Source organism: Symphalangus syndactylus, chromosome 3 (genome assembly GCF_028878055.3).
Source record: "Symphalangus syndactylus isolate Jambi chromosome 3, NHGRI_mSymSyn1-v2.1_pri, whole genome shotgun sequence".
Lineage (NCBI taxonomy): Eukaryota > Metazoa > Chordata > Mammalia > Primates > Hylobatidae > Symphalangus > Symphalangus syndactylus.
This window is the reverse complement of record NC_072425.2, coordinates 16584837-16599340: the sequence shown is the minus strand read 5'-3', so window position 1 is coordinate 16599340 and position 14504 is coordinate 16584837. Positions and strand designations below refer to the sequence as shown.

At 50.9% G+C, this 14504-nt stretch overlaps 1 protein-coding gene across 20 annotated transcripts in view; it reads left to right on the top strand.

Annotated features, from left to right (window-relative positions):
- The window catches only part of DNM1 (dynamin 1), a 51640-nt gene that overhangs the window by 23163 nt on the left and 13973 nt on the right, over nucleotides 1-14504 (top strand). For 15 of the 20 annotated variants that reach the window (XR_008656478.1, XR_010119924.1, XR_008656479.2 and 12 more), the window contains exons 11-14: nucleotides 7292-7378; nucleotides 12675-12745; nucleotides 12974-13025; nucleotides 13231-13242. Coding sequence is in view for 17 of the 20 variants with exons in the window: in XM_055270904.2 (XP_055126879.1) it covers nucleotides 7292-7378; nucleotides 12675-12745; nucleotides 12974-13025; nucleotides 13231-13242 (222 nt within the window). In the remaining 3 variants the exon portion in view is untranslated. The remainder of the gene's footprint in view (nucleotides 1-7291; nucleotides 7379-12674; nucleotides 12746-12973; nucleotides 13026-13230; nucleotides 13243-14504) is intronic. The other 5 variants (XM_055270908.2, XM_055270909.2, XM_055270903.2 and 2 more) reach the window with 1 other exon arrangement.

The following is a 14504-nucleotide window of genomic DNA, read 5'->3' as shown; positions in this document are numbered from 1 at the left end:
CACTTTACAGTAATCCGTGCGTGAGAGACAGGGGCGGTCTCTTTTGAGTTGTCTGTGACTTTTTAGATGCCTTTTTCCTATTTGTCTGCTTTTGGGCATTTTGAGGATTCTTAGCCAGGTTGTCTAAAGCAGTTCTTCCCAGGGGAGTGCAAGAGAATCAGTTGCCTGCAGGAGCTTCTCCAGCAGGCTAAATCAGAGGCACCAGGGGTGAGCCCAGCCTCACCTATATCTGAAGGACTTCCCTATGCTGGTGGGTGGAGGCACATCCGCCTTAGCATTGAGTTTCAAATAAGGATCAATCATCTCCATTCCTTTTTTTTTTTGAGGTGGAATCTTGCTCTGTCGCCCAGGCTGGAGTGCAGTGGCACCCTCTTGGCTCACTGCAACCTCTGCCTCCTGGGTTCAAGTATTCTGCCTCAGCCTCCCGAGTGGCTGGGATTACAAGCATGCACCACTACACCTGGGTAATTTTTGTATTTTTAGTAGAGATGGAGTTTTGCCACATTGGCCAGGCTGGTCTCGAACCCCTGACCTGAGGTGATCCGCCTGCCTCGGCCTCCCAAAGTGCTAGGATTACAAACATGAGCCACCGCGCATTCTTTTTTACTGAGCAGTGTGTTGTGTAATCCTTGTATGTTGCTACACAAAGATTGGTCTCATGCCTTTTTTTTTTTTTTTTTGAGACAGTCTCACTCTGTTGCCTAGGCTAGGAGTGCAGTGGCATGATCTCGGCTCACTGCAACCTCCACTTCCTGGGTTCAAACGGTACTTCCACCTCAGTCTCCCAAGTAGCTGGGACTACAGGTGAGCACCACCATGCCTGGCTAATTTTTGTATTTTTAGTAGAGATGGGGTTTCACCATGTTAGCCAGGCTGGTCTCGAACTCCTGACCTCAGGTGATCTGCCCACCTTGGCCTCTCAAAGTGCTGGGATTACAGGTGTGAGCCACCGTGCCCAGCCGGTCTCATGCTCTTTAACTACTGAGTTGTATTCCACTGTAGAAATGTGGCATGATTTATATGTTCAATGTCCTCTTGACGGACATTTAAGTTTCAGGTTTTTTTTTTTTTTTTTGCCTTCACGAACGATGTTACAGTGAACATCCTTATAGATGTATTTATAGTACTTATCCCGTTGTTTTTTCTTTCTTTTTTAGAGACAGGGTTTTGCTGTATCTCCCAGCGTGGAGTGCAGTGGCACAATCATAGCTCACTGCAGGCTCAAACTGGGCTCAAGCGATCCTCCCGCCTCAGCCTCCCAAGTAGCTGGGACTACAAGCACTTACCACCACAACCCACCCAGCTAATTTTTTGTTTGTTTGTTTGTTTGTTTGTTTTTCTGAGACAGAGTTTCACGCTTGTTGCCCAGGCTGGAGTGCAGTGGTGCCATCTTGGCTCACTGCAACCTCCACCTCTCAGGTTCAAGTGATTCTCCTGCCTCAGCCTCCCAAGTAGCTGGGATTACAGGCGCCTCCCACCATGCCCAGCTAATTTTTCATATTTTTAGTAGAGATGGGGTTTCATAATGTTGGCCAGGCTAGTCTTGAACTCCTGACCTCAAGTGATCCTCCCACCTCAGCCTCCCAAAGTGCTGGGATTACAGGCATGAGCCACCCCGCCTGGCCTAGTAATTTTTTTGTTAAGACAGGATCTTACTATGTTGCCTAGGCTGCTCTTGAACTCCAGGCCTCAAGCAGTCCTCCTGCTTCAGCCTCCCAAAATGCTGGGATTATAGGCATGAGCCACCGTCTGGCAACAGTGGCTTCTTGATGGACATTTGGGTTGTTTCCAAATTTTACCATAATTACTGCTTTCCTTTTGGATGAGAGTCAAAGTGTTTCATGGTTTTTAAATGTTTACATCTAGTAATCACTCTTCTAGGAATCTATCCTAAGGAAACAATCACAGAGAAAGAAAAGCAAAACTCTATCCACAGAGATATTCATTGTCAGGTTATTTAGAATATTGAAAAACTGGAGACTATCTGGCCAGGCGTGGTGGCTCATGCCTGTAATCCCAGCACTTTGGAAGGCTGAGGTGGGTGGATCACAAGGTCAGGAGTTCAAGACCAGCCTGACCAATATGGTGAAACCCCGTCTCTACTAAAAATGCAAAAATTAGCCGGGCATGGTGGCACATGCCTGTAGTCCCAGCTACTCGGGAGGCTGAGGCAGGATAATTGCTTGAACCTGGGAGGCGGAGGTTGCAGTGACCAAGATCACACCACTGCCCTCCAGCCTGGGCGACAGAGCGAGACTCCGTCTCAAAAAAAAAAAAAAAAAGAAAAAGAAAAAGAAAAACTGGAGACTAAATATTCACCAATAGGAAAATAGTTAAGTAAACTGTGATAAATCTATTCAATAGAATATTATGCACCCATTAAAATGTTTATATAGGCTGGGCTCACACCTGTAATCCCAGAACTTTGGGAAGCTGAAGCAGGAGGATTGCTTGAGGCCAGAAGTTTAATACCAGCCTGGGCAAGATAGCAAAACTCTGTCTTTACAAATTTTTTTTTTTTAATTAGCCAGGTGTGGCGGTGTGCACCTGCAGTCCTTGCTACTTGGGAGGCTGAGGCAGGAGGATGGCTTGAACCAAGGAGTTCAGTTGCACCACTGCACTCCTGGGTTATTTTAGGGACCCTGTCTCTAAAATAAACAAAAAAGAAGTTAGAGACCAGCCTGGGCAACATAGTAAGACCCTGTCTCTACAAAAAATAAAAAGATTAGCTGGGCATGATGGCACACGCCTGTAGTCCCAGCTACTCAGGTGGCTGACGTGGGAGGATTGCTTAAGCCTGGAAGGTCAAGGCTGCAGTGAGCTCTGATTGTGATCACACCACCGCATTCCAGACTGGAAGACAGAGCAAAACCTTATCAAAAAAAAAAAAAAACAACCTGGCCAGGTGCAGTGGCTCATGCCTGTAATCCCAGTCCAGTACTTTGGGAGGCCAAGGCAGGTGGATCACCTGAGATCAGGAGTTTGAGACCAGCCTCGCCAAGTAGTGAAACCTGTCTCCACTAAAAATAGAAAAATTAGCCGGGTGTGGTGGCGGGCACCTGTAATCTCAGCCACTCAGGAGGCTGAGGCAGGAGAATCACTTGAACCTGGAAGGCGGAGGTTGCAGTGAGCCAAGATCATGCCACTGCACTCCAGCCTGGGTGACAGAGCGAGACTCTGTCTCAAAGAAAAAAAAAGGGTGGGGGGCTGGGCTTGGTGGCTCACACCTGTAATCCCAGCACTTTGGGAGGCTGAGGCGAGTGGATCACAAGGTCAGGAGTTCAAGACCAGCCTGGCCAACATGGTGAAACTCTGTCTCTACTAAAAATACAAAAATTAGCTGGGTGTGGTGGCAGGTGCCTGTAATCCCAGCTACTCGGGAGGCTGAAGCAGAGAATTGCTTGAACCCAGGAGGCGGAGGTTGCAGTTAGCCAAGATTGAGCCATTGCACTCCAGCCTGGGCGACAGATCGAGACTCTGTCTCAAAAAAAAAAAAAAAATAGAAAATTAAAAATTTTAAAAAAAGATGAGATTCACTTGTCCCTCCACAGCATATTGTTGGGAAAAAAAAAAAAGGAGGTTTCAGAAAAGAATGTATGGTATTTTGGAGAAAAAATAATATATGTGAATGATAAAATCTCAAAGGCGTATTCACCATAGGAATCTTTTTATTTTCACTTCACAAATTTTATTTATTTATTTATTTTTATTATTACTATTTTTTTTTTTTTTGAGATGGAGTTTCACTCTTGTTGCCCAGGCTGGAGTGCAATGGTGCAATCTCGGCTCACTGCAACCTCCGCCATCCAGGTTCAAGCAATTCTCCTGCCTCAGCCTCCCAAGTAACTGGGATTACAGGTGCCCGCCACCACGCCCAGCTAATTTTTTGTATTTTTAATAGAGACGAGGTTTTACCATGTTGGCCACGCTAGTCTCGAACTCCTGACCTCAGGTGATCCACTCGCCTTGGCCTCCCAAAGTGCTGGGATTACAAGCGTGAGCCACTGTGCCCAGCCCATTTCATAAATTTTAGTCATGCTCTAATCTTTTACGGTGAGTCTGTGATTTCTTTTTCTTTTTCTTTTTCTTTTTTTTTTTTGAGACAAAGTCTTGCTCTGTCGCCCAGGCTGGAGTGCAGTGGCACGATCTCGGCTCACTGCAACCTCTGCCTCCTGGATTCAAACAGTTCTTGTGCCTCAGCCTCCTGAGTAGCTGTGATTAAAGGCATGCACCACCATGCCCAGATAATTTTTGTATTTAGTACAGACGGGATTTCACCATGTTAGCCAGGCTGGTCTCAAACTCCAGACCTCAAGTGATCTGCCTGCCTCGACCTCCCAAAGTGCTGGGTTTACAGGCATGAGCCACTGTGCCCTGCCGTCTGTGTGATTTTTGTGAGCAGAAAAAACTGATCAACAAATATTTGAAAAGGAAAGCTTTGGTCTAAAAGGAGGAAACTGATACTTTTGCCTTTTTTTTTTTTTTTTTTTTTTTGAGACAGAGTTTCGCTCTTGTTGCCCAGGCTAGAGTGCAACGGCACGATCTCAGCTCGCTGCAACCTTCACCTCCTGGGTTCAAGTGATTCTCCTGCCTCAGCCTCCCGAGTAGCTGGGATTACAGGCACACGCCACCATGCCCGGCTAATTTTGTATTTTTGATAGAGACGGGGTTTCTCCATGTTGTTCAGGCTGGTCTTGAACTCCCGACCTCAGGTGATCTGCCCACCTCGGCCTCCCAATGTACTGGGATTACAGGTGCAAGCCACCGCGACCGGCCACTTTTGCCTTTTGATTGGTTTAGTGGATCATAATTATTTTTTTCCTTATAGGCAAAACTCACCTATCTTTGTATCTATATTTTTTCCTCCCCTCGAGTTTTCTAAGGTTAGCAAGTCACTCCTGCCAGAAGTTTAATGAGTATTAATAAGTGAACTCTCACTACTGCCAGCCCTGCTGGGATTAGACTTGCCATGTCTGAGTGAAATCAAGAGTTTAATGTTGGGCATGGGGTGTGCTGCTCAGTTCTCTCAACAACTCTAGGAGGGAAGGTGTCATTACTACCCCATTTTCCACATGGAGAAACTGAGGCCCGGAGCAGCCTGGTCATTTTTCTAAGGAGAGTCAGCAGACAGCGGCTGGATTTGAACCCAGGTCTGAATGGCTCCAGGGGCTGTGTCCCTGACTGCTAACCCGGTGGGCTCCAGGCTGACTGCCCCCTCAGCCAAGGGCTGAGAGGGGAAAGTTCCTTTTGAAAAGCTGGCGAAACGTCCTGGAAATGTTCAGAGGCAGCCAGAATGGAAAAAGATGCTCAAAGGGAACAGAACTTCTCAAAGGGGCGGAGGCTGCCCTGCCATGGGTGACACGTGGAAAACTTGAGACATGTGACATCCAGGCGGTTAGTGGGAGAATTGGTCATGCTCTTTGGCAAATTGCTCCCTCCTCCTCCCTCCTTCTCCCCGCTCCTCCAAACTCTACCCTGGGAGGGAGCACTTGGGACCACCTCAGAGGAGGCCTGGTGGTGGTGACCCAGTCCCAAATGTCTGCCCAGACTTGGAGACTGCAAAGAGCGGGAGCCCTTCCTTGAGCCTCAGGAGTAGTGGGGTTCACAGGGCCCCTCTAGTCACCGTTTTTAAGCCCCTGGTCTCAGGCTGCCCCTCCCTCAGGTCTCCTGAGCTTAGCCACATCAGCCACGCCCTTGGCACAGCCACGGGATGATGGGTGTGATGTGGGCATCCCTCGTGTTGGCATCCTGGACCGATATCCAGGGCCCTGCTTTCTCCCCATCCTCCTGCCTCTCCCGATGCCTCTCCTCAAAACTCCTTGGCCTCCATCCTGCCCTCAGAATCACCACCTGTGACTCAGGCACACCAATCCCTGGGCCTCTTCCTCCACTGGGGGACCCACCTGAAGGGCCTGACCAAGCCACGGGAAGAAGGATGAGGAGTGCTCTCAGCTTTGCCCCATCATGCTGCCTGGGCCCCAGGTGGCCACCGCGTGAGGAGGGTGGGCCCACAGGACTGGAGCCCCTGGGGGTGGGCTCCCACCATCAGAAATGCAATGAGTCTCCTCCCCAGAAGAGCTGATCATGGGCCAGAGGGCCAAGGACCCTGTGCCACTCACCCTGGCATCCATCCTTCATTCATTCCCTCATTCTCCAACACGCCCTCTTCCAGCACTGGCCATGGGCCTGGCCCTGCCCCAGCCCTGCCTTGGGGGCAGGTGCCACCCAGTTGATTGGAGGAGGTGGAGTGGGAGAGGAGTGGACAGAGGCCGCTAACTCAGCTCTCAGGCAGTCGGGGCAGGCTTTCTGGAGGAGCTGAAGTCGGGCAGAACCCTGTAGTCAAGTGAATCACCTGGGTTGCATCCAGAGCCCTACTGAGCTGAGGGCACGATTCACAGGCAGAGGGGGACGGGCTTGGAGCAACTTCCCCTTCAGCCTCCCTTCATAAGAACTGGGGGGAAAGAGGTGCTGCTGAGCTCCTACCCCAAAGGAGTGGGGTCAAGACAGTGTGGCTGGCCAGAGCCGGGCAGATGTGACTGGGGATGGTGGTGCCGGGCAGGGGCATGCAAGGGAGACAGAGCTGAATGGATTCCACCAAGAGGGCCAGGGCCCAGCCAGGCCCCGCGGGGTACTGCTCATGCTGCTGGCCCCCGCCTCGCATGTCCCCCAGCCCTCGCATGCTTTTGCTTGTGTTTCCTGCATGTCCTCTGGTGTGACTGCTGGTTTTCCCCTGAACCCCCTCCCCAGCTCTGACAAGGAGCATTGCCTGTCCCAGCCTGACTCAGGAGGCCAACTGGCACCTTGGGCCCTGTCCTCCCCCGATTCCTCCTGGATAGGAATCCAGAGGCTGTCCCCTGCCCGATTCCCCATCTAGCTGTCCCTCCACGCCTTTAGGAAGGCACGGGGTAGCCCTGAGTATGAGGGAACACCTTGGGAGCTAACGGTCCCCAGAGGCCTCAACCTAACTAGTCTGCAGGGCAGGCTCATTCCCACGGCCTTTCTCCCACGGGAACCACCCCTTTGCCCTGAAGTTGCCCAGGTAGGCCAGTGAAGAGGGCTCGGAACCAGGAAGACCCTTGAATCGCCATTTGGAACCCACACTTGGGGGAAAGGGGTGGCCGTGGCTTGGTGCCATCAGTGTCCTGGGACCCCAGGTCTCTCTTCCCGGCGTTGTGGGCATTCTGTGTGTGCCTCCCACCCTGCGCCGCGGATCCCTGGACTCGTGGGGTGTGGGTGCTCCCTGCCCGTGCCCTCTGTGTACGTGGCTTTCTGCCCTCCTGCCCTTCCCCAGCTCCAGCAGTACCCGCGGCTGCGGGAGGAGATGGAGCGCATCGTGACCACCCACATCCGGGAGCGCGAGGGCCGCACTAAGGAGCAGGTGAGCCCGCAGCACCCGGCCTGGCCGCGCCTTCCTTCCACTCCTGGCCCTGGGGTTGCTTCCTTCTCGTTTTGTCTCTTCTGTCTCAGTCTTCCTCTCTCTCATACTGACTCTCTGCTTCTCTCTCTTTTCTATTGTAGTAAAATACACATATCATACCACTTTAGCCATGTTTAAGTGCACAGTTCAGTGGCACTAAGTACATTTGCATTTTTGCACAGCACCATCCATCCACAGAACTCTTTTTTTGAGACAGTCTTTGCTCTGTCACCCAGGCTGGAGTGCAGTGGTGTGATCTCTCAGCTCACTGCAACCTCTGCCTCATGGGTTCAAGCGATTCTCTTGCCTCAGCCTCCCGAATAGCTGGGAGGCTACTGGGAGGTGGCATGCGCCACCATGCCCGGGTAATTTTTGTACTTTTAGTACAGACGGGGTTTCACCATGTTGGCCAGGCTGGTCTCAAACTCCTGACCTCAAGTGATCTGCCCACCTCGGCCTCCCAAACTGCTGGGATTACAGGCGTGAGCCACCGCGCCCGGCCCACAGAACTCTTTTCATCTTGCAAAATGGAAACTGTCCCCATGAAACACTAACATCCCATTCCCTGCTCCCCCAGCTCCCGGCAGCTGGCAGCTACCATTCAACTTTCTGTCTCTATGAATTTGTTGTTTGTTTGTTTGTTTGTTTATTTTGAGACGGAGCCTCGCTGTTTTCCAGGCTGGAGTACAGTGGCATGAAATCGGTTCACTGCAACCTCCGCTTCCTGAGTTCAAGCGATTCTCCTGCCTGAGCTTCCCGAGTAGCTGGGATTACAGGCGCGCACCACACACCTGGCTAATTTTTTATATTTTTGGTAGAGATGGGATTTCACCATGTTGACCAGGCTGGTCTCAAACTCCTGACCTCAAGTGATCCACCCGCCTCGGCCTCCCAAAGTACTGAGATTACAGGCATGAGCCACCGTGCCTGGCCTGTCTCTATGAATTTAACTTTTCTAGGGACCTCATGTAAGTGGAGTCATACAGTATCTGTCACTTAGCATAATGTCTTCCAGGGCCATCCGTATTGTAGCATGTGTCAAAAGCTGCTTCCTTTTTAAGGCTTGAATAATATTCCATTGTATGGATGGACCACAGTTTGTTTATTCATGTGGGTTTTTTCTACCTTTTGGCCATTGTGAATCACACTGCTATGAAGATGAGTGTACAAATCCCTATCCGAGTCCCCACTTTCAACCCTTTTGAGTATATACCTAAAAGTGGAAATGCCGGGCCATAGGCTAGTTCTATGCTTATGTTTTTGGAGACAGAGTCCTGCTCTGTCGCCCCTGCTAGGCAGGAGTGCAGTAGCACGATCACGGTTCACTGTAGCCTCGACCTCCGGGGCTCAAGCAACCCTCCGACTTTAGCCTCCCGAGTAGCTGGGGCTACAGGTACATGCCACTACGCCTGGCTAATTTTAAAATTTTTTGTAGAAACGGGGGTCTCATTATGATGCCCAGGATGGTCTCAAACTTCTAGGCTCAAGCGATCTGCCTCAGCCTCCCAAAATGCTGGGATTACAAGCATGAGCCACCGTGCCCAGGCTAGTCTGGCTTTCTTCACTTTCTGGCAGTCTATCCTTGTGGTCCTCTCTTTGGGCCTCTCTTTGTCTATTTGCTGTTTCTCTGGGTCACATTATACCCCTCATAGCCACCCCCACCTTTTATGTCATCGTTCATCAAATATTCATTCATTTCTTCCTTCAATCACAAACATAGCCACTGAACGCTACCTCTGAGCTGCACGGAGCAGAGGTGAGCAGGGCCCATCGTGGCCCTCACGGAGCTCAGAGGCTAGTCCTCCTTCCTGATCCATGTCTGCCATGCCCCTACCTGTCTGTTGTAGCCCCCTCTGGCTCCCATTTCCCATTTCCTGTTTTCACACATCTCTCCATGATGGTGCCATCTCCATTCATTCATGTTTTTGTTGTTGATGTCATATTTTTAAATCCTTATTGATTGCTTTTTAATTACAAACATCATAAATACTCAATAAAACATTCAATCAGTATCGAAGTGGTTAAATTACAAGGAGATAGCCCTCCATTCACTCTTCCCCACCCCCAGTTCTTCCTGAAAAATAACGATTAGTAACAGTTGGGGCTCCACACAGTGGCTTATACCTGTAGCTCCAGCACTTTGGGAGGCCTAGGTGGGAGGATTATATGAGCCCAGGAGTTTGAGACCAGCCAGGGCAACATGGCAAGACCCCGTCTCTACAAAAAATTTTAAAAACTAGCTAGGCGAGGCGGCATGCACTGGAATTCCTAGCTACATAGGAGGCTGAGGTGGGAGGGTCGCTTGAGCCCAGGAAGTGGAGGCTGCAGTGACCCGTGATCATGCCACTGCATTCCAGCATGGGCAACACAGCGAGACTCTGCCTCAGTAATACCCCAGAAAGCAAAACAGTTTAGTGTGTCACCTTGCAGGCATTTTCTTACTCATGTGCACTTACATACAAACACACGCAATCCAGATTCCATCTTTATCCTAAACCGCAAGCCTGCTGTGTGCCTTGCCTTTTTCCTCTGAAGATAATCGTAATACCTAGCATCTATTGAGTATTTCATCTCTTGTGTCTTCACCAGTTCTAAGAGGCAGAAACGCTACATTTGTGGACTCTGAGGCTGAGTGAGGACAGACCCCAAGCTCACAGGAAGCAGTGGGGCTTGGGTCTGAACCTGGCAGGCTTTGTCCCATCTGGAAAGTCATTCTCATCACTACTCAATTCCAAATATGTTCACATTTAATCGTTTGCAAAGGTCTTCCCAGGCCGGAACCTGGACATTATCCTTGTTCTTTTTTTTTTTTTTTTTTTTTTTTTTTTTTTTTGAGACAGTCTCTCTCAGTTGCCCAGCCTGGAGTACAGTGGCTCGATCTCGGCTCACTGCAACCTCTGCCTCCCGGGTTCAAGCCATTCTCTTGCCTCAGCCTCCCGAGTAGCTGGGACCACAGGTGCATGCCACCATGCCTGGCTAATTTTTGTATTTTTGTAAAGACAGGGTTTCACCACGTTGGCCAGGCTGGTCTCGAACTTGTGAACTTGTGATCTCAAGCGATCTACCTGCCTCGGCCTCCCAAAGTGCTGGGATTACAGGTGTGAGCCACCCCGCCCGGCCCGTCCTTGTTCTTTTGAACAGATGCAGGGTGCTTTCTTGTCTAGAGAGTATCATAATCTATTTCACCCTCAGATGGCCACTGGCTTGCTCCCAATTTTTCTCTATTACAAACTGTACCACTTTGAATACTCTGGCTCATGTATCTTTGCTCACTTGATGAGTGTATCTGTGAGATATAATTCTGGAAGTGAATATTGCATTGTTTGTTTGTTTGTTTGTTTGTTTTTTGAGACGGAGTCTCGCTCTTTCACCCAGGCTGGAGTGCAGTGGCGCGATCTCCGCTCACTGCAAGCTCCACCTCCCGGGTTCACGCCATTATCCTGCCTCAGCCTCTCGGAGTAGCTGGGACTACAGGCGTCCTCCACCACGCCCGGCTAATTTTTTGTATTTTTAGTAGAGACGGGGTTTCACCTTGGTCTCGATCTCCTGACCTCGTGATCCGCCCGCCTCGGCCTCCCAAAGTGCTGGGATTACAAGCGTGAGCCACCGCGCCCAGCCCGTTTGTTTGTTTTTTTGAGATAGGGTCTCGCTCTGACGCCCAGGCTGGAGTGCAGTGGTGCCATTATGGCTCACTGCAACCTCTGTATCCCTGGGCTCAAGCAATCCTCCCACCTCAGCTTCCCAAGTAGCTGGGACCACAGGCATACACCACTACACCTGGCTAATTTTTCTATTTTTTGTAGAGACAGGGTTTCTCCATGTTTCCCAGGTTGGTCTTGAATTCCTAGGTTCAAGCAATCCTCCTGCCTCGGCCTCCCAAAATGCTGGGATTACAGGCATGAGCCACCACACCTGACCCTGTGCATTTTAATGTTGTTAAATATTGCCAAATTGCCCTCAGAGAAGGTGATACTGATTTACACTTCCATCAACAATATATGAGAGAGCTCATTTCCCAACACTTGTGCCATGCTGATCATTTTAAAAGCCTCTATTTGTTTGTTTGTTTGTTTGAGACAGTTTCGCTCTTGTTGCCCAGGCTGGAGTGCAATGGCACAATCTCGGCTCACTGCAATCTCCGCCTCCTGAGTTCAAGTGATTCCCCTGCCTCAACCTCCCAAGTAGCTGGGATTACAGGCATGTGCCACCACGCCCATCTAATTTTGTATTTTTAGTAGAGATGGTATTTCTCCGTGTTGGTCAGGCTGGTCTCCAACTCCTGACCTCAGGTGATCTGCCCACCTCGGCCTCCCAAAGTGCTGGGATTACAGGCGTGAGCCACTGCACCTGGCTAAAAGCCTCATTTTTAACTTACATTTCTTTATTAATGAGAGTAAGGATTTTTTATACATCCTTAGTGGATGTATGCATTTCTTCTATGAATTATTCATCATGTTCTTGACTATTTTGATTTGTGATTTTCTTTTTTTTCTTTTGAGACGTAGTCTCACTCTGTCATCCAGGCTGGAGTGCAGTGGTGCGATCTCGGCTCACTGCAAGCTCCGCCTCCCGGGCTCACACCATTCTCCTGCCTCAGCCTCCCAAGTAGCTGGGACTACAGGAGCCCGCCACCACGCCCGGCTAATTTTTTGTATTTTTAGTAGAGATGGGGTTTCACTGTGTTCGCCAGGATGATCTCCATCTCCTGACCTCGTGATCCACCCGCCTCGAACTCCCAAAGTGCTGGGATTACAGGCATGAGCCACCGTGCCTGGCCAATTTGTGATTTTCTTTCTTTCTTTCATCCTCTCCTCTCCTCTTTTCTTTTCTCTCAGGGTTTTGCTCTGTCTTCTAGGCTGGAGTGCAGTGGTGCAATCTTGGCTCACTGCAGCCTCAACTTCCTGGGCTCAATCAATCCTCCCCCCTCAGCCTCCCAAGTAGCTGGGACTACAGGCACATGCCACCATGCCTGGCTAACTTTTGTATTTTTTGGTAGAGACAGGTCTCCCTATGTTGCCCAGGCTGGTCTTGAACTCCTAAGCTCAAGCAATCCTTCCACTTCCACCTCCCAAAGTGCTGGGATTACAGGTGTGAGCCACCACGCTCAGATTTTGTCTTTCACTGATGGTAGGGACTATATTTATTATGGATACTAACCTTCTATATGTGCTGCAAGTATTTTTCTCCCAGCTTGCCCTGCGTTTTAAAACTTTGTGGTGTCTTTTCCACTTGCCCACCAACCTATGTATCCTTGAAGGTCATGCTTCTCATCGATATCGAGCTGGCTTACATGAACACCAACCATGAGGACTTCATAGGCTTTGCCAAGTGAGTGCTCCCTCAGGCAAAAAGTGAGTGCTTCCTGGGCAGAGAAGGTAACATGTGTGTGTGTGTGTGTGTGTCTGTCTGTGTGTGTGTGTGTGTGTGCGTGTGTGTAGATGTGTAGAGCCCAGGTCTGCTAGGTTAACCCTCTGGGTCCTGTGCCCACTAAGCAGTGGGCAGTAGAGCTGGGCCTCTTGAGAGAAGTTCTGAGACTCCTCCCCTCCCTCCCATTAGTGCTCAGCAGAGGAGCAACCAGATGAACAAGAAGAAGACTTCAGGGAACCAGGTGAGTGGGCCGCAGCACCCCAGCCCGAGGGATGGAGGGTGCTGGACGGACACCAGACTCTGAGAGCCCCCTCCCCTGAGGGGAAGGGTCCCATGGGGGCCAGGGACCTGTCAGCTGCCAGTCACAAGCCTCCCACTCTGCCTCAGTAACCCTCTCTCCTCTCTCCCCGATGCCTGTCGTGGTTGCTATGGTTACCTCTTTGCAGGATGAGATTCTGGTGAGTACCAGGACTGGGGCTCTTGGCTTGTGTAGTGAGGGGGCGGAGGGTCCATCGGCAGTGGGGATCTGCAGTGGGTAGGAGGGCACCCTTTGGCTGAAGCTGCTTGTACACACCAGCCCCTGGCATTTCACACCTGCCCTCAGGCCAGAGGCAGGCCCAGCCGCATCCACCCGTCCATCTGTGTGCACGAGCCAAGCACCTACTTCAGGCAGAGCTAGACCGTGTGGGGCTGGGTGGGTGAGGAGGCTGGGCCTGGCACGGAGTAGGTGCTCCTTAAGCACCTGTTGGATGGATGGATGCACGTGAGCAAGACACATTTTTAAGAAGCTGACAGCCATCGCCTCTGGACTTGAATGAAGAGACGAATGAGGAGTCAAGAGAAGTCACGAAGTCACTGCTCACCTGGCCTCCTGCTCTCTGTCCTTAGATGTCTGCGGAAACATCCCTCGTCAGAAGCGCTTGCTCAGTTGTACACATGAGCCCGAGGGTCCTCAGCTTTTCTTTCCATAGGTTCCAGAGGCCGTAGTTTCTTTGTAAGACTCTAGGTGTTTATGTGATTATTGGCTTAATGTCTATTTCCTTCCCAGGCCCCATAAGGGGAGGGCTGAGTCTGTCCCGTTTATCATTAAATCCTCAGCTCAAGCCCCTAGCCTGGCACGCAGTAGGTGCTCAACAGAATGAAGGGAGGAATGAACGAAGTATCAGGACAATTCAATTCAGCCAACACTAGCTGGTGCCTACATGGTGCTGGCCTCTGGACAGGACGTGGAGACCTGGGCCTGCTGGTGGGGCCCAGCTAAGGCCCCTGAGAGCTCCAGGCAGGGTGGGAGTTGGGAGAGCAGGAGGTCCCTGGTGCAGGGCTGCAGAGAGGGCTTAGGATGAGCAGAGAGGAGTTCAGGGCTGGGTGTGGCCAAGGGGGAGGACAAAGACTACAAGTTAGGGTGGGGAGCAGGTGGCAAGATCTGCTGGTAACATCCTGGGACACAGTGGACTCAATTCCAAAGATGGTGACAAGACCCTGTGGGGATCCTCGCCTGATCGGGAAGGGGTGAGAGAGGCAGCTGGTGGTCTCCCCTCAGCTCAACTGCTGCTGGGCTGTGCAGCTCGGGTTCTCAGCCAGGTTCTCAGGGAAGCCAGAGAGGCATAAGGAGGGCTCCAGAAGCAAGCCTGTCCCCAGAGGGCTTTGCCGCCAGCCCCAGGCCTCCTTGAGTCTTCTCTGGATACTCAGAGAAGAAGCTGGGGAGGTCAGGGTCCAGGAG